This window comes from Schistocerca piceifrons, chromosome 4, assembly GCF_021461385.2.
Source record: "Schistocerca piceifrons isolate TAMUIC-IGC-003096 chromosome 4, iqSchPice1.1, whole genome shotgun sequence".
Taxonomy (NCBI): domain Eukaryota; kingdom Metazoa; phylum Arthropoda; class Insecta; order Orthoptera; family Acrididae; genus Schistocerca; species Schistocerca piceifrons.
The window spans coordinates 406,975,373-406,999,509 of NC_060141.1; the positions used below are offsets into that span (position 1 = coordinate 406,975,373).

At 44.9% G+C, this 24,137-nt stretch overlaps 1 protein-coding gene across 2 annotated transcripts in view; it reads left to right on the forward strand.

The window, feature by feature from the left end:
• Positions 1 to 24,137, forward strand: part of LOC124795176 (endoplasmic reticulum metallopeptidase 1-like) — a 321,828-nt gene that overhangs the window by 234,660 nt on the left and 63,031 nt on the right. For both annotated transcript variants that reach the window (XM_047259075.1, XM_047259076.1), the window contains one exon: positions 5,007 to 5,553. In XM_047259075.1, the coding sequence (XP_047115031.1) occupies positions 5,007 to 5,553 (547 nt within the window). The remainder of the gene's footprint in view (positions 1 to 5,006; positions 5,554 to 24,137) is intronic.

The window sequence follows — 24,137 nt, forward strand, 5'->3', positions numbered from 1 at the left end:
AGCAATACTTAAACGATAAATAAAGTTGTTGAAACGTAAACAGGATGAAATACGATAAAATTGGATAAACCGTTCATGCAGTGCATTTTAGTTGCTTCAGCTCCAAAAAAAGATTTGATAGGTTTCTTCCGCATTATCTTAAATATTCATTGATTATGGCTTTAACGCCGAGATGAAAAAGGCAGTGAGGGAAAACGAAGTTACAGAGGTCAAAAATTAATTTAAAGGACTGTGATAAGAGGAGGTAACTGCTGGCAGATCCAAAGGAGAGGTAGTGGTGGGTGGGAGAAAATACCCCTTAATCACAAAGTCTAAATTTAAAATGTTGAATTTAAAAGACAGACATCACGGTTAGTGCATAGTTTCATTTTTCCACTATTTATTACAAAGTGTTTTTCTCAGCAATAATCCTATAGGTATTTAAGGAACTATCAGGCCATCATATGTTGAAATTTATCATGGTTTATTAGGTACTTTCTCGCTTTTGTAGAGGCTTTCAAGTTGACACAGGTACATTTCATGTGTTATGTAGGTGAACGGCAGAAACAGGTGCAAGACTCCCAGTTGCGATCCTTGCTATTTTAAGATTTGACAAACGTGACCAACCCCAGTGCTTACTTCATCAATCTGTTTCACAATACCTTAGATAGTCCCCAGTAAAACATGAGATTTTATAAATGATTTGTATTTCCAACTTACTCTCACACATCTTCATCTTTACAACCTGTCATTGTCTTGTTTTATTTGTCCTTTTGGAACCATATAAAATCTTAATACTTTGCCACTGCCAAAAGCCTCTCACCCTGGGCAGTGGCATGGTTTGCTCCTGGCCCTGGTTTTAAGTGTAAATGTGTTGTGCGTCATGACGGATGTCTTGTTTTTACAAGTGCTAAGTGGACCCTTAAGCATTAGCATGAAAGTGAGAGTACTCTGGGGCACGCACCAGGACCTGCTTCCATGCTTCATTAGAACAGTCCGTATATGGTAGGGACCATCTTACACTCTGTTTTCCAATAACAGTTAATTATTTAGTTCATAAGAGGCTATCGACCCATGTAAGATTCAGACTAAGTACCTACAACTGAACAATTTGTGTGGCATAGTGGAAATAAATTAGGCTTAAATACAAAAAACATCCTCATGACTTAGTCTATCTGTAAGTGAAAACTGTGTCAAAATCCCTACACCTAATCCTGAAATTAGCCTTTGTATACAGAAAAAGGTGGTGGGGGACTTCATAAGATTTGTCGGTTAACACCAGAAGAAAGAAGGTGAGGATTGAGGTTCTGGTTGTGGTGGGAGGTACAGTTTGTTGCGCCCCTCTCCTAATATAATTTGCAGACATACTTACTGTTTAACAAGCCATAGGTGACTAACATTTTTAAAATAACAACATAGTCTGTATTGAAATACAGAATGGCTGTTGATGATAATTTGCCTCTGTTGGCTAAATTATTTGAAGATGATAATTAAGACTTTTCCCCCACAACAATGGAGCCACATGTCGCACAGCTGTAATTGATAAATAGTAATCAAAATAATCCTTGACTTAAATCACATGGACACTTGAAACTGTACATTCAGAATAGGAGTCAGTTGTTGGTTTTTTGCACAGCACACCACTTTATAGGTAAGAAGCTTTTACCAGTTGTTAACTGCAACTAGCTTCTTGGAATCCTCCTTGTTGCCCTGTGCTTGATCTATGTGACTTTGTCTTATTACCACAATTGAAGACCCATGTGGTTATTGCTTCCTTTGTCCTAAGAGCTCAGTCAGCTGTAAGAGATCTGCATTTTAACATGGAACCAGATTGCCACGTCATGGACAATAGTAAAATTAAAATGAAGCTGATGGGCATAGTCTGCTTACCAGAACAATGCTCTCGAAATTTAAATATTCAGCACAGTGTGTATAAACAAAACAAAATTCTGTGGTACGTGAGAGTGAAGAGTGCTCTGCATGGTTATCATAGACATGAATATCCAAATCTCAGAATATAACTACTACTGATACTTAATGCATTAATCATGGATGTTACACTTGTTATTCCATAGATCCTTGAGCATATCAATGGTTGTCATACATTTACATATTAGTCTTGCACATCGCTGTGTGCAAAAAAATAGTTTGTAATGAAGACAAATAGCATTAACAATGAAATTCAGTTAAATACACTACTCACTTACAATGTTCTAAAATTCCCAACATGTGTAGTGTGCAATCACTGATAGGAAACTTGTTTTGATGTTAATGTCATAAGGTCATAAGGTCATTTGCCACCTCATCTCCTCCCGCGTTCCATTCCACACCCTCCCTGCCATCTTTCAAGCAGTCATTGGATGTAACAAGTTAATAAATTTGATGGTCCTTATGTAATATAAACTGACATTAACTCTGATTGTTGGTATCCTATGATGATCTGCCTTCACTTTTTGGCCATTTTGACAGTGGACTGGGGCAGATAGTGTTAATACTTTCTGTTGAGTGAAATGAATTGTTCACAGGAATGACAACAAATGTTAAAGATTGCTGCAGGAGCATATACTGTAGTTTATGGGAATTTAGAACTGGCCATGTAGAATTCCCATTCTGCCTGAAGATGGAATGGTGTTTCACAAGTAAAGATAAATGAGTGTTAAAATATTATAACATCAAGCAGGAAGGATATGCTGTGTGGAAAATTAATATAATCACATTTACAGATTAGTTCAGTGCACTGGATGTTAAGAGGTACCATGTCTGAGAGATACGTCGTGCAGTTTAAACATCTCGACAAAACATATGAGAAATTGCACTTGATTCTTTACTGTCCTCTCTGTAAATCAGTGTTACAATTGTGAAAGTAACATTCAGTATTTCATTTTTGTCTGCTATTCTTTTTTTATGCTGCAAATGTATTGGAATGAGAGTTCCTGATTTGTTATTAAAACTCTTCTGATAGACTAGATCAATCACTTGGTGGCTTACTGTTAGTGGGTAATGCTCTTACCCTCTGAGCTATACAGGCATGACTCATAACTGTACACTGAATGGCTTCCCATGGAAGCAATAGACCCATGTTTGAGTCACAATTCAACATGTACAGGGCTATTACAAATGATTGAAGTGATTTCATAAATTCACTGTAGCTCCATTCATTGACATATGGTCACGACACACTACAGATATGTAGAAAAACTCATAAAGTTTTGTTCGGCTGATGCCGCACTTCAGGTTTCTGCCGCCAGAACGCTCGAGAGCGCAGTGAGACAAAATGGCGACAGGAGCCGAGAAAGCGTATGTCGTGCTTGAAATGCACTCACATCAGTCAGTCATAACAGTGCAACGACACTTCAGGACGAAGTTCAACAAAGATCCACCAACTGCTAACTCCATTTGGCGATGGTATGTGCAGTTTAAAGCTTCTGGATGCCTCTGTAAGGGGAAATCAATGGGTCGGCCTGCAGTGAGCGAAGAAACGGTTGAACGCGTGCGGGCAAGTTTCACGCGTAGCCCGCGGAAGTCGACGAATAAAGCAAGTAGGGAGCTAAATATACCACAGGATGGTGCTCCACCGCACTTCCATCATGATGTTCGGCATTTCTTAAACAGGAGATTGGAAAACCGATGGATCGGTCGTGGTGGAGATCATGATCAGCAATTCATGTCATGGCCTCCATGCTCTCCTGACTTAACCCCATGCAATTTCTTTCTGTGGGTTATGTGAAAGATTCAGTGTTTAAACCTCCTCTACCAAGAAACGTGCTAGAACTGCGAGCTCGCATCAACGATGCTTTCGAACTCATTGATGGGGACATGCTGCGCAGAGTGTGGGAGGAACTTGATTATCGGCTTGATGTCTGCCAAATCACTAAAGGGGCACATATCGAACATTTGTGAATGCCTAAAAATACTTTTTGAGTTTTTGTATGTGTGTACAAAGCATTGTGAAAATATCTCAAATAATAAAGTTATTGTAGAGCTGTGAAATCGCTTCAATCATTTGTAATAACCCTGTAGTTCTGTTGCCAGGAAGTTTAACAATAATATTCACCACACTGTTTAGTGAAACATTATAGTGAAAATCAGTTGTAATTATTGAGAATTTCAGGTGGAAGCTTGTACAGTATTAAGGTAGTATGCCCCTCTTAACTACCAATTGTGTTCAGTTACTTGTCCAACCATCCTGATATAGGTCTTCCTCATTACTTGTTGAAAATGAGAGGGGGCAAGAGGGTGGATGGTTTTTGGTCACTGTTAGCAATTTCTTACCACATCCTTACTGACCCACAGCAGTGCTCAATATGGGCTGCAGTTTTTTTATATCTTTCTGATCTGCTCTTTAGAAGTTACTCTTTGAACCTTTAGCTTTGTGTAGTGTTTACCATGTAGCAGTACATAGTTTTAAGCTTAAGTTTTCCTTTACCACTTTGCAGTGTGAACTGTCTGGGATGTTTGAAAGTTTCAATGTGCTGGTGTCCACTAATTATCTTTATTAACTGATGTGATACTCAGAGTGAATTATTGTATATTTGCAACCTATTTTTTTGTGCTTGAGAATTTCTTTCTGTGAGGTTTTGTGTATAGAAGAAATGTTATTCAGAGACATAAACCTTTAGGGTACAAATTTTAAGCACGCACAGTCCTTACATACTCTCACGTTAACACTCAACTATTTATATTTACTTTGCAGGGAAATAGATGGGAAGAAACAAAAATTGGGAAAATCCTACACTTTGCCCATTAAGTTCTGTAATAACTACTACTTTCTATTAATTTTGTACAGAAATGTGTTCAATTAAAGTGATCAAATCCATCATTTTAACTGAAATTGAATAATATATTGGCTGTAACACCTTGTATTTCTGTAAAATTATCTTTAATATTGGTCTTCACAGCTTCAGTGAAGATCTCATTGATGCAAAGGCTTTGCTTTAAAATTTTTTTGTCAATATTGTTTGCTTGTAAATGATATATTTGCCCAAATTAACTAAGTTTTTATTTTTATTTTATTTATTTTTTTCCAGAATGATCAGATGGTCAGACAGCGTGTAAGGAATCACAATCGTGATTTCCTACCACAGCACCATGGGACTCGAACTCGGAACAATAAGTACCTGCTACCAACACCAACTTCACATCTAGTCATAGTATTAGCTCTTCTACTAGTCCTGTGTTTGCTCATTACTTATCTGGAAAAACAGTTACCAACACCACTTATGGAAGAAGATGCTGCCACACATCCTGGAAGATTCATATCTGAAAGAGCCATGAAAGATTTAGTCAATCTCACAAGCATTGGTCCAAGACCAACAGGGAGCTATGAAAATGAAGTGCTTGCTGTTCGGTGTTTAGCAACAAGAATCAACAAAATCATTAAAGATGCAAAATCCTCTCATAAAATCTGGCTTGACCTTCAGAAGACAAGTGGAGCATTCCCCCTTTCATTTCTGGATGGGATGACTAATGTTTACAGAAATGTACAAAATATTATTGTTAAAGTTGGACCTAACAGTGGAAGTCGTCACAGCTTGTTGATGAATTGTCACTTTGACACTGTGCAGGACAGCCCAGGTAACACACCTTTCAGACAGAATATTCATTTCTTGTAATATGTCCTGCATGCTACAGGAGGGAAAAAAATGCAAAAGGAAAAATAAGTGTTTCATCTTTGTGTTGTGTATACCTTTTTTGTTATTCTGAAACAACGCAATATTTAGTGTGACACGAGGTCTGTTATTGTGAGTGACACACATTTCCTTCTAGTTATTTATGATGTGTGTTCTATGTCCACTTTGAGTGATCGTTCAACAAATCCTGGTAGTTTGTAGTTTTTCTGTTTTAAACACATGATTTACTTGTCAAAAGTATACATCCAGAGCTATAGCTCCATATAGACAGACAGAAAATATGTAGAGAGAGAGAGAGAGAGAGAGAGAGAGAGAGAGAGAGAGAGAGAGAGAATTACGCACAAAAATAGTATACGGTGCTTGCACGGCATGTTTGGATATAGACACACAGGTGTCAGAAGAGAGAATCATTCACTAAATGCAACATAGTTAGTTTAGTTCAGTTAGATAATTCATTTGTAATGATGTAGAATGTGGTAGTATGCAGACAGCCAAGGTAGTTTCCATTGCTGCATTTTTATGATGATGCTTAAAGGAAACAGATAATGTGCAAATGAGGGAATAAAAAGAAACATTCACAGAGTTGATAAAAATTGAATCAAGTCATTTAGAAGTAATTGAGGTGATATTAGTGTAACCATAGTTTCTTGATCACCATGTGGTTTGCAAATATTGCTGATATCACAAAGTTGTAATATAAAATACTCAAAAATATGTAAATATCTTTCTCTACTGTTGGATGTAATCAGTGATGTATTTATATATACATAAGGGAATGTCTGGATAAAGAACTCTACTAGTGTCAAACATCAGCCTTTTATTAATTTCTGAGAGTGTATCATAGCATTGCATGGGAGCAAGTCATGCGCAGAGGAAAAACCACGCAAGAAGAGAATCAAAGCATTTGAGATGTGGTGCTTTAAAAGGATATTGAAATAGTAGATGGACTGATAGGATAAGTAATGAGATGGCTTTCCACGGAATTTATAAGGAAAGTAACATACGGAGAACACTGACAAGTAGGGACAGGGTTATAAAACATCTGTTAAGGTGTGAGGGGTTCTAGAGGGAACTGTAGAGGATAAGAATTGTAGGGGAAGACCGAGATTGGAGTATATGCAATAAATAATTAAGGACATTTGGTGCAACTGCTACTCTGATGTGAAGCAGTTGGCATAAGATCGGAAGTAGTTGCAGGGTATATAAAACCGTTTAGAGAGAAGGATAGAAAGGGTAACATAAATTAATATTCACTGCGGCATTACTTGAAACATTGTGGGAATATACGCAGTCTCTAATTTCAGTTGCTTGTGCAACAAAATTGTAGAGAACAATGGACAACCTGCACACTGGGTGGCAGAATGGGCTGTGGTCAGGATGCCTGCAGTACACCACCCTAGATGTTACTACAGTGGTGTGATGTGGAGGACTTGTCTCACATGGTTAGATGACATCCCTCATGGAAATAGCATTCACGAATACAGCTAACCCCCCCCCCCCCCTCCCCCCCCGGGGGTACACAACTCTTTTGTGGATATGTGCGTGGCGAGCACGGGGCCCCGAGCTGTTGCAGCCTTCTTTCTCTCCAGGGCTGCATTTCCTTCCCCTTCCCCTCCTTTCCCCTCCTTGCTCCTTTCCCGTCGCCCTCTCCTCTCCCTCTCTTGGTGTCCTTGCTTACGTTGGCCCCCGCTATCCTCCTGGTTCTGTTGGTTTTACACTCCAGCTTTGTTGCGTAATCATCTCCTCCTTTTGGCATTCCTTGGTCCCCCTCTGGTGTTTGACCTCCATTACAAAATTTCTCTTCCGTAGTGTGAGCCATTTGGGGAAGAGCACCTTACCTAGTGTCTCCGACGTGCGCCCTCCTAGTACATTCCACCTTTTCTTTCACGTCGTTGTCTGATGCTAGGGTGCCTAGCAAGCATGGTAGCCAGCCCGTGTGGTGGGGTCGCTATGTACCCTTTTGCTTGAGCCCCCTGAACACACAGGGATCACACTTCTGATACCTGAGCTGTGACCTCATGCATGCCTTGGAGTGGTTGCTCGTCATCCTGGAGCATCAGAACTCCCGGCAATGGCCGCCGTGCCAGACGGCCCTTGCTGTGGCTGGGTGGCGCCCGTAAGGAGAGCCCTTGATCAGAGTGGGTGGTATCAGGGCGGACGCTATGCAAATGAAACGCATACGGGTCCAGAACTCTGGCCGTTCTTCTGTGGCCGTCTCTTTGCGTGGAACTGATTCCTCAAGTGCTTCTTCTCTTGCCCCTTTGGCCTTCCCTTCCATGGCTACCCCCTGGGAAGAGGGTCAGGCCCGTCATCTAGGGGCAAAACCTTTCCCCCGTTATCTAGTTTGCGCCAGGACGGATGGAGATGCTTTCACCAGTGTCAAACCTTTATTCTTTGTGGAACACATTGAAGACAAGTTTGGCGAAGTGGACTCCTTGAGCAAGATGGGGTCAGGTTCGTTGCTGATAAAAACTACTTCAGCTGCCCAATCTGCGGCCCTTCGTGCCTGTGCCCATCTTGGCACAATTCCTGTGTCCATTACCCCCCACCAGTCTCTAAATATGGTACAAGGTGTGATTTTTGACAGGGACCTCATCCTTCAAACTGATGAGGAACTTCGGGACAATCTCGGACGGCGGGGTGTTCACTTTGTTCGGCGTGTTCAGAAGGGTCCTAAAGACAATCGTATTGATACTGGTGTCTTTATCCTGGCCTTTGAAGGGGATACCCTTCCTGAGAAAGTTAAGATTATGGTCTATCGCTGTGATGTGAAGCCGTACATCCCACCTCCTATGAGGTGTTTTAAGTGCTTGCGGTTTGGTCACATGTCTTCCCGCTGTTCCCAGGCCCCTCTCTGTGGTGACTGTGGACGTCTACTCCATGAGGGGAGTCCCTGTGTTCCCCCTCCTGTATGTGTAAATTGTCATGGTAGTCATTCTGCACGTTCACCAGATTGCCCCGTGTATAAGAAGGAAAAAAAGATACAAGAGTATAAGTCCCTCGATCGTTTAACCTACACAGAGGCCCGTAAGAAATGTGCAAGACTTCACCCTGTGTCCATGACATCTAGTTATGCCTTGGTTAAATCTTCACCCCTTCCTCCCCCTTCCTTAACCCCATCCTGGAAACCTCTCCTCCCCCCCACCCCTGCAGCTCCCACACCTTCTCCTATGGGCGCTGCTCCCCCTCCCCAGCCGGAGAAGTGTCCCACTCCTTCGGCGTCTGCCGGTCAAGGGTGCCTCTCCCGGGATGCCCCTTCCAGGCCAAAGGTCTGCTGCCGCGCGACGACCGCGAGAGCCGCGAGCTGTCGGCCCCCAGGTCGCCCGGTCTCTTTCTGTTCCTGGTCTTTCTGCAGCTGGCTCCATTATGCCACACAGCCCTCCTCGATCTCAGCCTGAAAAGAAGAAGAAACATAAGTCCCGGGACAAAGAGCCTCTGGTGTCACCGGAGGTCCCTTCCCCGACTTCACAACCGGATTCTGACCTGTCGTTCATGGATGTCGCCCCCTCCTTGTCGGTGACGGGTGGGGACCCGGCGGTATGACTGGATTTAAAGTGTTCAGCCCCCATTCAAACCATTGTTCTGTGGTTCTCCAATGGAATTGTAATGGATACTATCGTCACCTTCCGGAATTGAAATCCCTTCTTTCGTCCTACTCTGCAGCTTGTGTGGTTCTCCAGGAATCTCATTTTACTGATGCTCACTCACCGACCCTCCGTGGGTCCGTGTTTTCTGTCGAAATCGGGTCGGACCCCTGCGGGCTTCTGGTGGCGTTTGTACATTGGTCCGTACAGACATTGCTACCATGTGGATTCCTCTTCAAACTACATTGGAAGCGGTTGCTGTTAGGGTCCACTTCGACTCTGCAATCACAGTTTGCAATCTTTATCTCCCTCTTGACAGGACTCTTACACCTGCTACCTTAACCGCCCTTCTTCAGCAACTTCCTCCTCCTTGGGGATTTTAATGCTCATCATCCTTTGTGGGGCAGTGCCTTTCCATCTAGACGAGGTCTTCTTGTAGACCAATTTATTGCAGACCATGACCTGTGCCTTCTTAATGATGGCTCCCCTACTCATTTTAGTGCCGGTCATGGTACCTTTTCTGCCATTGATCTTTCTCTTTCTTCTCCCTCTCTCCTCCCTTCATTACACTGGTCGCCACACGACGACCTTTGTGATAGTGACCATTTCCCGTTGATTATCACACTCCCTTCCCGTTCCCCGATGGACAGGTTACCTCGTTGGTCTTTCCAACACGCCGATTGGCCTCCATACACTGCACAGGTCACGTTTTCTCCCTCTTTGTTGGGTTGTATTGATGACGTCCTCTGTGACATGTCTGACGCGATTGTTCGCGCTGCTAGCCTTGCTGTCCCACGCTCATCTGGACCATTTCGTCGCCGGCAAGCCCCATGGTGGAGTACGGCCATTGCCATCCGTGATCGCCGTCGAGCTTTGCAACACTTTAAGAGGCACCCATCCATAGCCAGCTTTACTACCTTTAAATGCCTTCGCGCTAAAGCCCGTTATTTAATCAAACAGAGCAAGCGGATATGTTGGGAACGATTCGTTTCTTCCCTTGGTTCCACTGTCCCTCTGTCACGGGTATGGGCTACACTTTGCTCTCTCTAAGGTTGCCATCGGCAGTCCACCCTCCCAGGCCTTCACCTCTCAGATGGCATTTGTACGGACGCATTAGTTCTTGCAGAACATCTTGCGACCCATTTTGCAGTGGCATCAGCGTCAGCCTCCTATCCAGCTGCTTTCCTTCATCAAAAACAGCAGGCTGAAGCTCCCACCTTATGTTTCACCACTTGTGAGTCAGAATCTTACAACAAACCTTTTACTGAATGGGAATTTCTTTCTGCTTTATCTTCTCATGATACGGCCCGTGGCCCAGATTCCATTCATAACCAACTGCTTCAACATCTCAGTGCTCCACAAAGGCAACATCTTCTTCGGGTGTTTAACTGTATCTGACTCCAGGGTGACTTCCCTTCTCAGTGGAGGGATAGCATTGTGGTTCCTGTCCTTAAGCCTGGTAAGAACCCCCTATCTGTTGACAGCTATCGGCCAATTAGTTTGACCAATGTTGTTTGTAAGTTACTTGAACGGATGGTAGCCCGTCGGCTCAATTGGGTCCTCGAATCTCGGGATCTATTGTCCCCTTACCAGTGTGGCTTTTGAGAGGGACGGTCTCCAATCGATCATTTACTTCGCTTGGAATCCGCAGTTCAGCAGGCTTTTTTCCAGCGCTGCTATTTGGTTACAGTGTTTTCTGACCTTCGCAAGGCCTATGACACGGCCTGGCGCCATCACATCTTACTAACCCTTCATCAGTGGGGTCTTCGGGGCCCACTCCCGATTTTTATCCGCCAGTTCCTGATCCATCGGTCATTCAGAGTTCGAGTTGGTACTGCTTTTAGTTATCCATGGACCCAGGAGACGGGCATCCCACAGGGTTCTGTCTTGAGTGTCCTTCTTTTCCTCATTGCTATCGATGGACTTGTGGCCACTGTCGGTCCCTTGGTCGCCCCTGCCCTGTATGTGGATGATTTCTGCATTTGGGTTAGTTCCTCCTCGATGGCATCTGCAGAACGGCAGCTCCAGGTGGCTATACAGCGTGCCTCTGCATGAACCCTCTCACACGGGTTTCAATTCTCTCCTTTAAAATCGCGGGTGGTCCACTTCTGTCGCCGTACTACGATCCACCCTGATCCAGAGCTCTATCTCGCTGCACAACGATTGCCTGTGGTTCCACAGCTTCGTTTCCTGGTTCTTCTTATCGACAACAAGCTCACTTGGCTGCCCAATATCAAATTCCTGAAGGTAGGATGTTTCCGTAAACTCAATGTCCTTCGCTTCCTTGCCCACTCCTCTTGGGGTATGGACCGTTCCCTCCTCATCCGTCTTTATCGTGCTCTAGTTCTGTCTCGCTTGGACTATGGTTGTCAAGTTTATGGTTCAGCTGCTCCTTCCACACTGCACGTGCTGGATGCAGTCCACCATCGTGGTATCCGTTTGGCCACCGGTGCCTTCCCTACTAGCCCTGTTGATAGTCTCCTGGTTGAAGCTGGGATCCCCCCCCCCCCCCCCCCCTTTCTGTTCGGTGGTCCCAGCTTCTGGTGTCTTATGCCCTCACTATCCGTTCTTCTCCCACTCATCATTCCTATTCTATCCTGTTCCCAGACCATGGACGTCGCCCACCCGACTCCCGCCCTCGGGCGGGTTTACCGGTTGGGCTGCACCTTGCATCTCTTTGCCGTGATTTTCAGCTTCCTTCTTTGTCCTGTCTTCCTCGCTCCCTCCCCTCCACCCCTCCTTGGTTAGTTCCTCGGCCTCGAATTCGGATGGATCTCCGCCGAGGTCCGAAAGATTCCATCCCCCCGGTGGTGTTCCGTTCCTTTTTCCGCCAAATTTTATGGGAGTTTCGGGATGCTGTTGTTTTTTACACTGATGGCTCCAAATCTGCTGATCATGTTGGGTATGCCTTCATGCCCTCTGTTGGAACGGAAAGTCATCTGCTGCCACCTACATGTGGGGTGTTTACTGCGGAATTGATGGCAATTTCCCAGGCCCTTACCTTCATTAAACAATCCCAACACAACCACGTTTTGTTGTGTACGGACTCAATGAGTGGCCTTCTTGCTATTGACCGGTGTTTTTTGCGCCATCCCTTGGTCTCTGCCATCCATGACCATCTCGCTGATATTCACCGTGCTGCTTGTTCCATTGACTTCCTTTGGGTCCCTGGCCATGTGGGTATCCCGGGTAATGAGCTCGCTGATCGTTTGGCTGGGAGAGCAGTTACTTACCCCCCGTTTTCTGTAACCCCTCCTGCAGCGGATTTACGGCTTCACATCAAATCCCACTTCGCACAGTCATGGGCCAATTCTTGGGAGGCTACTCCCCTGTCTAATAAACTTCGTGCAATTAAGGTGACACCAGGCCCATGGCGTTCTTCCTTTCGCCTCTCCCGAAAGGACTCGGCCACACTGTGTCGTCTCCGCATTGGCCATACCAGGCTGAGCCATGGTTTTCTTTTGCGTGATGAGCCACCCCCGCTATGTGGTTGTGGAGCCTTCCAGTCAGTGGTTGAATGCCCCCTTCTTTTGGCTCTGCATGCTAAATACAGACTCCCCCACACTTTACCTTTGATGTTGGCTGACGATTCCCGGATGGTCTCTCTGGTTCTCGGTTTCCTCCAGGAGAGTGGTTTTTATTCTCAGTTTTAAGGTTTTTAATCTCTCTCTGGTGTTGGGGCAGGGCGGTGAGTGTTTGGGTGTCTTCCACTGTAGGCAGTGTTCAGAGATTCCCGATTCACCTCCCTGACCGGAATCCTCTTTTCTTCCCCTTTTACTCTGTTTTTACCTTTTTCTTTTTTTTTTTAAAAAAAAGGCTTGGTTAGTCTTTCTATTCCCATACGTACTTTCTGCTTTATAGCAGTTACACCTTTTAAGTCACAGGTGGTCTTGCCTATGCTGCTTCACCATAGTGTTGGATTCGTTCTCTTGCCGAATTCCCTCATTTTGTTTTTTTTACCAATGACAATGTGACTGCCCTTTTACGTTTTTCCCTTTTTCCTTTTTATTGTTCTGACTTTTCTGAGATGTCCCATTAGCAGAATGGAGTATATTTGAACAAGGGACTGATGACCTTGCTGTTTGGTCCCTTAAACCTCAAACAACCAACCAACCAAACAACCAACGAATACAGCTAACATTACTGGCAGCTGGAGAGTAGAGCAACCTGTCTAAAATGGGTAGTATTTGCACAGGTGTGGCTCATTTATGTCTTGCCATGACATTGTTCCCCATATGTAAGTCACAACAGTCAGAACTCGGTTGTGTGCCAATTGAGCTGCCAATGCCACATTGGCTTTTGCCTTTATGCTGTGTCAATGACTGCTGCTCCGGCTTCAGTGTCAGGGCTTGAGTATGTGGTAACTGCCCTGATGTGGTGGCAGCAATGCTTGCAGTATTAGCAGGTATCCCCTGATATAACCACACCAGGGCAGCTTCCTGTCAGACCTGTTTCCATTGTGCTTCTTGTATAAACTTGTGGGATGTGCCTTCACTTTTCTTTAGCCATGTCAAGTACAACAGTTGTGGCATAGCATGCCTCCCCTCTCTGGGAGATCTGGCCACCAGATCACAGATCATGGGAATCTTGAAGAGGCTTGGCGAACACATTACGGTTCAACAAATATGTAAAGAACATTGTCTGCTTTGTTGCACTAATTCAGCGTAAACTGTAGGATTCAGTAGCTGATTACTTAGTTAATTTTTACTTCCTAATTACTATTTTCCAAGGTTAACTCAGTCCACTGACAACTGATGCACTGGAAGTTCACATGGGTGGATATTTTCTGCTTAAAACAGATGCAAGTTGCACAAAGTAGACTCAATGACACAAAGGTCCAGAAATTGAGACAATAATCATTATGAATTTGTTGTGTCAATCACCGTGCTACTGTTGCATGTATACTGAGGAAAATGCCCAACAGTAATGCCTACTTTGAGTCGCTTCAAGCTCATTGAGCACGTGGATTAAGTAGAGTTTCAAGATGTCAGTAGATAGGTCAGGTTCTGGACTGGGAGGACTTCAGTGGTTTCTGTGGCCAGTACAATGAAGGCTGTGTCACATTCACAATGGTGGTATCAGTCTGTGATCCCCAAAGTTGTCGTTAATTAACAACCTAATACCTTGTAGCTCTAATTGTATCATGCCACTAGGGCTATCTCATTTAGAACAATTAGCAACAAACACTGCAGATTCCTACTTGTAATAGGTCCAGTGCATGCCTGCCCTTTGGTAATAACCTTAGAGCACTTCAATATTGCGTGTGCATTGTTCCTCTTTTTGCCTAAAAATATCTGATCTTGCATGCCTCGGAGTTTGGCCTGGACTACCTGGGTCAGCCATATGATGATCCACATTCCCTCTCTCTGACAGTGATGAAGCTCATCCACAGACATTAACATGAAACTCCCAGCCTCCTTGGGAATGAACATCATTCATCTTTCACTCTTATTTATGTATATTTCCCTAGATTTTCCAATTTTACTGTGTAAAGGTGGAATGTAGAATATTTGTACCATGCATTGGCACTTGCCATCAGAAAGTGTACCAGCACATATAAACAAGTATGATCAGTGCTGATTCCGATCGCTGCACGTGATATGACAGGATCTTTTCATGCAATGGTGTGATGAACTCTAATTCAGTTGATGGTTCCTTCTGGACCTCCCATAGGCCAGCTAGAAATTGCTCTGGAGGTAAAAACGTGGGGATTGTCCACGCACCACATGATGTATGGTCTTTTGCAACCACTTTACTCATTCATCCACTATGGTGACTGCTGGTGACTGCTAGTGACTGCAAGAAACTCACTACAATTACCCTCGTGTCTAAAAATTTTAACCTGATCTATACAATGCTATGATCCAGAATTCATCACACCAGCAGCCGCTCTCACATAACCCGTTAATTTCTCCATTGGTTCCTATACGGCACGAGCATTGTTCAGTATGCCCTGCTTCAAATTTGCCAGTTGTGTAGTGTGCCACACTCTTCTTGCTTTGTTACTATCCACTATTCTCCTCACCTGTTAGTGTTCTCCAGTTCTCAGATACTGTCATTATCTGTGGTCCCGAGTACTGCCTTAAACAACATACCCCATGTCCATTCACCTTCTGGTAAAGCACTGCGGTGTGCTTCGTACTAAATCTGCCTCATGGTATAACTGCTCGTGGAGACTTTTGTAGGAAAGATTTAACCCTTTGAATTAACCTTTTGGTAATTCATCCGCTTGGTATGACCCTCTGATATGTGTAACGAACATATTTGTCTTACCCTTCTTGGTAATGAGCCTGTTAACAAAACCCATTGAACTATGTGATAATCTGGCAATTCATCCCTTCAAATGCTCAGCTTTATCATGGCACTGGTGGCTTCATCGTGGCTAAGTTCAACACTTCACCTGTCCAGATCATGTTTATGTTGTTGTTGTTGTTGTTGTTGTTGTTGTGGTCTTCAGTCCTGAGACTGGTTTGATGCAGCTCTCCATGCTACTCTACCCTGTGCAAGCTTCTTCATCTCCCAGTAACTACTGCAGCCTACATCCTTCCGAATCTGCTTAGTGTGCTCATCTCTTGGTCTCCCTCTACGATTTTTACCCTCCACGCTGCCCTCCAGTACTAAATTTGTGATCCCTTGATGCCTCAGAACATGTCCTACCAACTGATCCTTTCTTCTGGTCAAGTTGTGCCACAAACTTCTCTTCTCCCCAATCCTATTCAATACTTCATTAGTTATGTGATCTACCCATCTAATCTTCAGCATTCTTCTGTAGCACCACATTTCGAAAGCTTCTATTCTCTTCTCGTCCAAACTATTTATTATCCATGTTTCACTTCCATACATGGCTACACTCCACACAAATACTTTCAGAAACGATTTCCTGACATTTAGATCTATACTCAATGTTAACAAATTTCTATTCTTCAGAAACACTTTCCTTGCTATTGCCAGTCTACATTTTATATCCTCTCTACTTCGACCATCATCAGTTACTTTGCTCCCCAAATAGCAAACCTCCTTTACTACTTTAAGTGTCTCATTTCCTAATCTAATTCCCTCAGCATCGCCCGACTTAATTCGACTACATTCCATTATCCCCGTTTTGCTTTTGTTGATGTTCATTTTATATCCTCTCTTCAAGACACTGTCCATTCCGTTAAACTGCTCTTCCAAGTCCTTTGCTGTCTCTGACAGAATAACAAAGTCATCGGCGAACCTTGAAGTTTTTATTTCTTCTCCATGGATTTTAATACCTACTCCGAATTTTTCTTTTGTTTCCTTCACTGCTTGCTCAATATACAGACTGAACATCATCGAGGAGAGGCTACAACCCTGTCTCACTCCCTTCCCAACCACTGCTTCCCTTTCATGCCCCTCGGCTGTTACAACTGCCATCTGGTTTCTGTACAAATTGTGAATAGTCTTTCGCTCCCTGTATTTTACCCCTGCCACCTTCAGAATTTGAAAGAGATCATTCCAGTCAACATTGTCAAAAGCTTTCTCTACGTCTACAAATGCTAGAAACGTAGGTTTGCCTTTTCTTAATCTAGCTTCTAAGATAAGTCGTACGGTCAGTATTGCCTCACGTGTTCCAACACGGAATCCAAACTGATCTTCCCTGAGGTCAGCTTCTACTAGTTTTTCCATTCGTTCTGTAAAGAATTCATGTTAGTATTTTGCAGCCGTGACTTATTTAACTGATTGTTCGGTAATTTTCACATCTGTCAACACCTGCTTTCTTTTGGATTGGAATTATTATATTCTTTTTGAAGTCTGAGGGTATTTCGCCTGTCTCATATATTTTGCTCACCAAATGGTAGAGTTTTGTCAGAAATGGTTCTCCCAAGGCTGTCAGTAGTTCTAATGGAATGTTGTCTACTCCTGGGGCCTTGTTTCGACTTAGGTCTTTCAGTGATCTATCAAATTCTTCACACAGTATCGTATCTCCCATTTCATCTTCATCTACATCCTCTTCCATTTCCATAATGTTGTCCTCAAGAACATCGCCCTTGTATAGTCCCTCTATATACTCCTTCCACCTTTCTGCTTTCCCTTCTTTGCTTAGAACTGGGTTTCCATCTGAGCTCTTGATATTCATACAAGTGGTTCTCTTTTCTCCAAAGGTCTCTTTAATTTTCCTGTAGGCAGTATCTATCTTACCCGCAGTGAGGTGAGCCTCTACATCCTTACATATGTCCTCCAGCCATACCTGCTTAGCCATTTTGCACTTCCTGTCTATCTCATTTTTGAGACGTTTGTATTCCTTTTTGCCTGCTTCATTTACTGCATTTTTATATTTTCTTCTTTCATCAATTAAATTCAGTATTGCTTCTGTCACCCAAGGATTTCTACTAGCCCTCGTATTTTTACCTACTTGATCCTCTGCTGCCTTCACCACTTCATCCCTCAAAGCTATCCATTCTTCTTCTACTGTATTTCTTTCCCCCATTCTTGTCAAGTGTTCCTTTATGCTCTTCCTGAAACTCTGTCCAATAGATTGTGGTCAGAGTCCACATCTGCCCCTGGAAATGTCTTACAATTTAAAACCTGGTTCCTAAATCTCTGTCTTACTATTATATAATCTATCTGACACCTTCCAGTGTCTCCAGGCTTCTTCCATGTATACAACCTCCTTTTATGATTCTTGAACCAAGTGTTAGCTATGATTAAGTTGTGCTCTGTGCAAAATTCTACCAGACGGCTTCCTCTCTCATTTCTTACCCCCAATCCATATTCACCTACTACGTTTCCTTCTCTTCCTTCTACTATCGAATTCCAGTCACCCATGACTATTAAATTTTCGTCACCCTTCACTATCTGAATAATTTCTTTTATTTCATCATACATTTCTTCAATTTCTTCATCATATGCAGAGCTAGTTGGCATATAGACTTGTACTACTGTTGTAGGCATGGGCCTCGTGTCTATCTTGGCCACAATAATGCGTTCACTATGTCGTTTGTAGTAGCTCTCCCAAAGTCCTATATTTTTATTCATTATTAAACCCATTCCTGCATTACCCCTATTTGATTTTGTATTTATAACCGTGTATTCACCTGACCAAAAGTCTTGTTCCTCCTGCCACCGAACGTCGCTAATTCCCACTATATATAACTTTAACCTATCCATTTTCCCTTTTTAAATTTTCTAATCTACCTGCCTGATTAAGGGATCTGACATTTCATGCTCCGATCAGTAGAACGCCAGTTTTCTTTCTCCTGATAACCACGTCCTCCTGCGTATTCCCCGCCCGGAGATCCAAATGGGGGACTATTTTACCTCCGGAATATTTTACCCAAGAGGACGCCATCATCATTTATCCATACAGTAAAGCTGCATGCCCTCGGGAAAAATTATGGCCGTAGTATCCCCTTGCTTTCAGCCGTTCGCAGTACCAGCACAGCAAGGCCATTTTGGTTAATGTTACAAGGCCAGATCAGTCAGTCATCCAGACTGTTGCCCCTGCAACTACTGAAAGGGCTGCTGCCCCTCTTCAGGAACCGTATGTTTGTCTCAACAGATACTCCTCCGTTGTGGTTGCACCTACGGTACGGCTATCTGTGTCGCTGAGGCATGCAAGCCTCCCCACCAACGGCAAGGTCTATGGTTCATGGGGAAGATCATGTTTATATAGAACTTCAAAATAGGCAACTAACACCAGTTTTGCCAAATCCATATCATCAAATCCAAAAAAATTGTTACCAGGGATGGGAAATATCCTCTTACTCTCTACTTCCTGTACAGAAACTCCACTCCTGCTTGTAAACCATTGTGATATGGCTAATTCACCATTATCGTTCAGTGGTTCTACCACAAAAAATATGTCAAATAGTTCCATTCTTATGTTCACCCAAACTAATTGCCCTGTACCTTGTGACATCTTTTTTCATGAATTGAGTCATAATGTCTTTGCATGCAGTTTAATTGGTTTGTTCCTTGTGAGGCATGAACTTGTCACTGTGTGTCACTGACAACAGTTTCCCCCATGGGGAACAAAACCCCAGAGTTCCACTGTGTGCTGCTGAAGATCAATTTTTGCTTGATTTTTATTTAGGAAATCTAACTTTAGGATCTTGTCGCACCCTTCACCCCCACGGGGCAGAACTTCCATACTCTTTTGGATGTGATTTGCTTCAACTTAAAAACCTGACTTTGCTGAGCCATTCGATTCATAATGATTATTCCCTGCTTCTTATAACCTAGAATGTGGAGGTTTCAACTGCCTTTTACCCAAGAGCTCCAGACTTGCCAGACACGTGAGCCCCTGTGTCTAACTATAAAAATTAATATACACTCTATCTTTGCATACATTTCTGTAAGCATGGAAACATACTGGGAATGCCATCCAGCGGATTTGGAGTTCCCATTGGTGTTCAATGATACACTTGTCCGTGTCCATCTTACTCCTACAAACCTGCTCTTGATGCCCAGCCACTTCACTGTGATTGGTGACATTGCCTTAGAATGTGGCTGAAACATCCACATCTGTAACACATTACATTAATAGATAACACATTTCTTTTATCCTCTACTCCCATCACTGTCTCTCTCTTCAAGCTCTTTGGCTACCCTGATGGCAGCAGCTAGGTCCATTGGGCTCCTGCATGCACTCACCCCTGTGGGTTCTGGGTAAGAATAGGCCCATGGTATTCCTGCCTGTCGTAAGAGGTGACTTAAAGAAGTCTCCAACATTTCGGCGTTAATGTGATTGTTCCCTAAGGGGTTTGACCTCTACTTTTCAAAATTTTCTGTTAGTGTGTACCATTTGGGGAAGGACGCCTTATGTGGTGCATCATAAATCCATCTTGCCTTAATATCTGGCACACTCGATATGGTCATGGAGTTGGAATTGCACCAAGCTTCCGGCCATTTTGGCTGCGGTGTGTTCTGGGTAGCATACATTCCCTCCATTCTGCGTTTCTATCTTCACCCTCATGATACAAATGGATATTCCACACCCGAAATCCAGCACAGTAGCCAGTCCGTTGTGGTGGGGTCGTCATGTACCCCTCTTAATGGTAGCCTCCTGGCTACACAGGGATTGCACTGCTGATGCCCGAGCTGCTACCTCCACACATATGCCAAGGAGTAGATGCCTATCTCCCTGGGGCATCGGGACTCCTGGCAAAGGCCATCCTGCCAGGTGGTCTTTGCTGTGGCTGGGTGTGCCCATGGGGAGAGCCCCTGGTCGGAGTGGGTGGCATCCGGGTAGATGACATGCAGTGAAACGTGGCACATGTTCTCTTGCTGGTGGCCAGCCACCAGTAGTCTCTCTCACTTAAATGTGCAGAAGTATGAACCCCAAATCGTTCCCTCCCTGGCCACACCTTGGGAGGAACGTAGGGCTTCAGAGTGACAGGATCCTTATTCAACACGTTATTTAGTTTGCAGTAGAACTGATGCGTACTCCTTTCTGGAAACCAAGCCTCTGTTTTTTGTTGAGCACTTGGAAGATAAGTTTTGGGAAGCGACAGCGCTATCCAAAATGTGCAGTGGGTTGGTTTTGATTCAGGCGGCATCCCCAACCCAGTCCATGGCATTGCTTACCTGTGACAAGCTGTGTGATATCCCTGTTTTGGTCACTCCCCACAAAAGCCTCAATATGGCCCAGGGCATTATTTTTCATCACGACCTCCTGTTACATTCCGATGACGAGCTACATGCTAATTTAAAATGACGGGGTGTTCATTTCATCCGGCGCATTTACAGGGGACCAAAAGACAATTTGTTGCCACCAGTGCCTTCATCTTTGCCTTCGAAGGTGATTCATTACCTGAAAGGGTCAAGGCGATGGTGTACCGCTGTGACGTCAAACACTATGTCCCTCCCTTTATGCGGTGCTTTACATGTTGGAAATTTGGACATATGTCCTCCCAGTGCCCTTCCAGTGCCACATGTAGAGATTGCGGATGTTCGCTTCACCCGAATACTCAATGTGCGCCTCCTCCCACCTGCATGAACTGTGGACAGCCTCACTCCCCCTGCTTGCCGGACTGCCGGTACTCCAAAAGAAGTGTAAAATAATGGAGTACAAGACCCTGGACAGGCTATCTTACCATGAGGCTAAACTAAAATTTTAAAGGCTTACACCCTGTTCCCATGGTCTTTTCTTATGCAACTGCCGTGACGGCATTGCCATCAAAGACTCTGTTCTGCCCACCATCTAAGGCTGCTCCTGTTGACCCTCAGGGCCGCCCTTGTTCTTCCCCCCTCCAGTTGGCTGGGGGAAAGGCTTCTTCTGATACTCCCAGAGCTTCTACTTTGGGAGAATTGCCCCCCAAAAAGCCGGGGACACTTGTCCCCCCCCCCCCCTCCCACCCCCAACCCCTCCCCCTCCCCCTCCCCACTCATGTCTGCTCCAGCTCCCATCCTGCGGAAGGAGTCCCTTGGGACTCTACCTTCCACAATCCCCCCCCCCCCAGTGGTCCAGTGGACACCAGCAAGTGGCTGAAAGAGCCAGTGGCTGCTGGTCGAAGGGCTTAAAGATCTTCGTCTGTCCCTGTAGCCACTTCTGAGAAGCCCTCCCAGCAGGCCCCTGAGGAGCGGCAAGAGGGCAAAACTTCAAAGAAAAAGTCTGCTAAGGAACAGGAACCTCCTGTGCCCCCCTATAGCAGCATTCTCCCCACGGCTCTGCGTCTGAGGATGAGGTGGAGATTCTGGCGTCCCCTGAGGACCTGGATGTTGCCGATGCCTCGGATGCAATGGTACTAGACGCCAATACTCAGCAAGTGGCAACAGATGCTGCTGAGGCCTAATTTGCCTCCTTGGTCAGTCCATGCTGCCCCACACGACAGAAGCGTCATTCTCCAGTGGAACTGCTGTGGTTTTTTCTCCCTCCTGGCCGAGTTACGTCAACTCTTAAGCAGTACACCTGCCTTTTGCATTGTCCTTCATGAGACCTGGTTTTGCGCTATGCCGACCCCCGCCCTTAGTGGCTACTGGTGGTGCTACAAAAACCATCCTGCCTGTGACAGTCTGTCAGGTGGCGTATGTGTTTTCGTCCTTACCTCTGTCTGTAGTGAACCTGTGCCCCTTCAAACACCATTAGAAGCTGTTGCTGTCAGGGTAAGGACACCACAGGAAATTACCATCCGTAACATCTACCTCCTTCCTAGATGGTGAAGCACTACCCCATATTTTGGCTGCACTCATTTTGCAACTGCCCCAACCTTTTCTCCTTCTGAGTGATTTTAACGCCCATAACCCTTTATGGGGTGGAGCCAAGGTTAATGGCGGTGGCAAAGTTGTTGAGGACCTCCTTACTCACCTCGACCTTTGCCTCCTTAACACAGGTGCCCCCACAAATTGCAGTGTGGCACATGGCACATATTCGGCCATTGATCTATCAGTATGCAGTCCTGGTCTCCGCCCTTCTATCTACTGGAGAGCACATGACGACTTGCGTGGTAGTGATGACTTACACTTTTCCTGTCCCTACCACAGCATCCCTCATCTCTACGCCTGCCCAGATGGGTTCTTCCCAAGGCTGACTGGAACACCTTTACATCTGCTACCAACATAGTAGATCCATCACATGCTGCCATCGATGAAGTGATCCGTCTCGTCACTGATACCATTGTCGCCGCAGCTGAATCAGCAATCCCTCAATCCTCCAGTTGCCCCCGGCAGAAGTCAGTACCTTGGTGGTCACCTGAAATCGCTGCAGCCATTAGAGACCATAGGCGGGCCCTCCAACGACATAAGCGCCACCCCTCCCTGGAGGACATCATTGCTTTCAAATGGCTCTGAGCACAGGCTCGCCTTATCAAACAAAAGAAGCAGGAGTGTTGGGAACGCTATGTCTCCACCATTGGAACAGTAACCTCCCTCTCTCAGGTTTGGACTAAGCTCCGCAGACTTTATGGCTACCAGAACAAAGCAAGAGTACTGGGCATTTCCTCAAATGGAGCTGTATCTGCCGATCCCGACGTAATTGCAGAACATCTTGCTGCGCATTATTCTCGCATCTCTGCATCAGCGAATTACCATCCCACTTTTTGTCTCCTCAGAGGGTGGAGCGACACCACCTGTCTTTTGCTCCACTCCACCCTGAGCCTTACAACACTCCTTTTAGTGAGTGGGAATTCCTTAGTGTTCTTGCCAACTGTCCTGACACATCACCTGGCCCAGATCACATCCATTCGCAAATGCTGAAACATCTGTCACCAGATTCCAAATGCCGCCTCCTGGCTGTCTTCAACCGCATTTGGAGCGAAGGCGAATTCCCATCACAATGGAGGGAAAGGCTCATCATTCCGGTGCTAAAGCCCGGGAAGAACCCACAAGATGTTGACAGCTATCGCCTCACCAATGTCTTGTGCAAGCTGTTGGAAAGTATGGTGACCCAGCAGTTGTGTTGGCACCTTGAGTCTCGGGACCTCCTGGCTCCGTCTGTGCGGTTTTTGCCAAGGACGCTCCACCATTGACAACTTGGTGTACCTGGAGTCCGCCATTCGGTCAGCCATTTCCTGGCAATAACACCTTATCGCAGTCTCTTTCGATCTCACGAAGGCCTACAATACCACTTGGTGACACCACATTCTCGCTACTATGCACGAGTGGGGTCTTCGAGTCCCACTCCTGATTTTTATACAGAACTTTTTATCATACCGCACTTTCAGAGTTCGCATTGGTGCTTCCCATAGCGTACCCCGTACACAAGAGAATGGGGTCCCGCAGGGCTTTGTGCTGAGCGTCCCACTCTTTCTAATTGCTGTCAATGGTCTTGCGCTAGTAGTAGGATCGTCAGTCTCTCCTCTCCTATATGCTGACGATTTTTTTATTTCTTTCTGCTCCTCTTCTACTGTTGTAGCTGAACGCCATCTGCAGGGAGCTATATGGAAGGCACAGTCATGGGCCCTCAATCAAGGCTTCAAGTCTTCGGCTGCCAAAACTTGAGTAATGCACTTCTGTCGTCATCGTGCCATCCACCCCCATCCAGAAC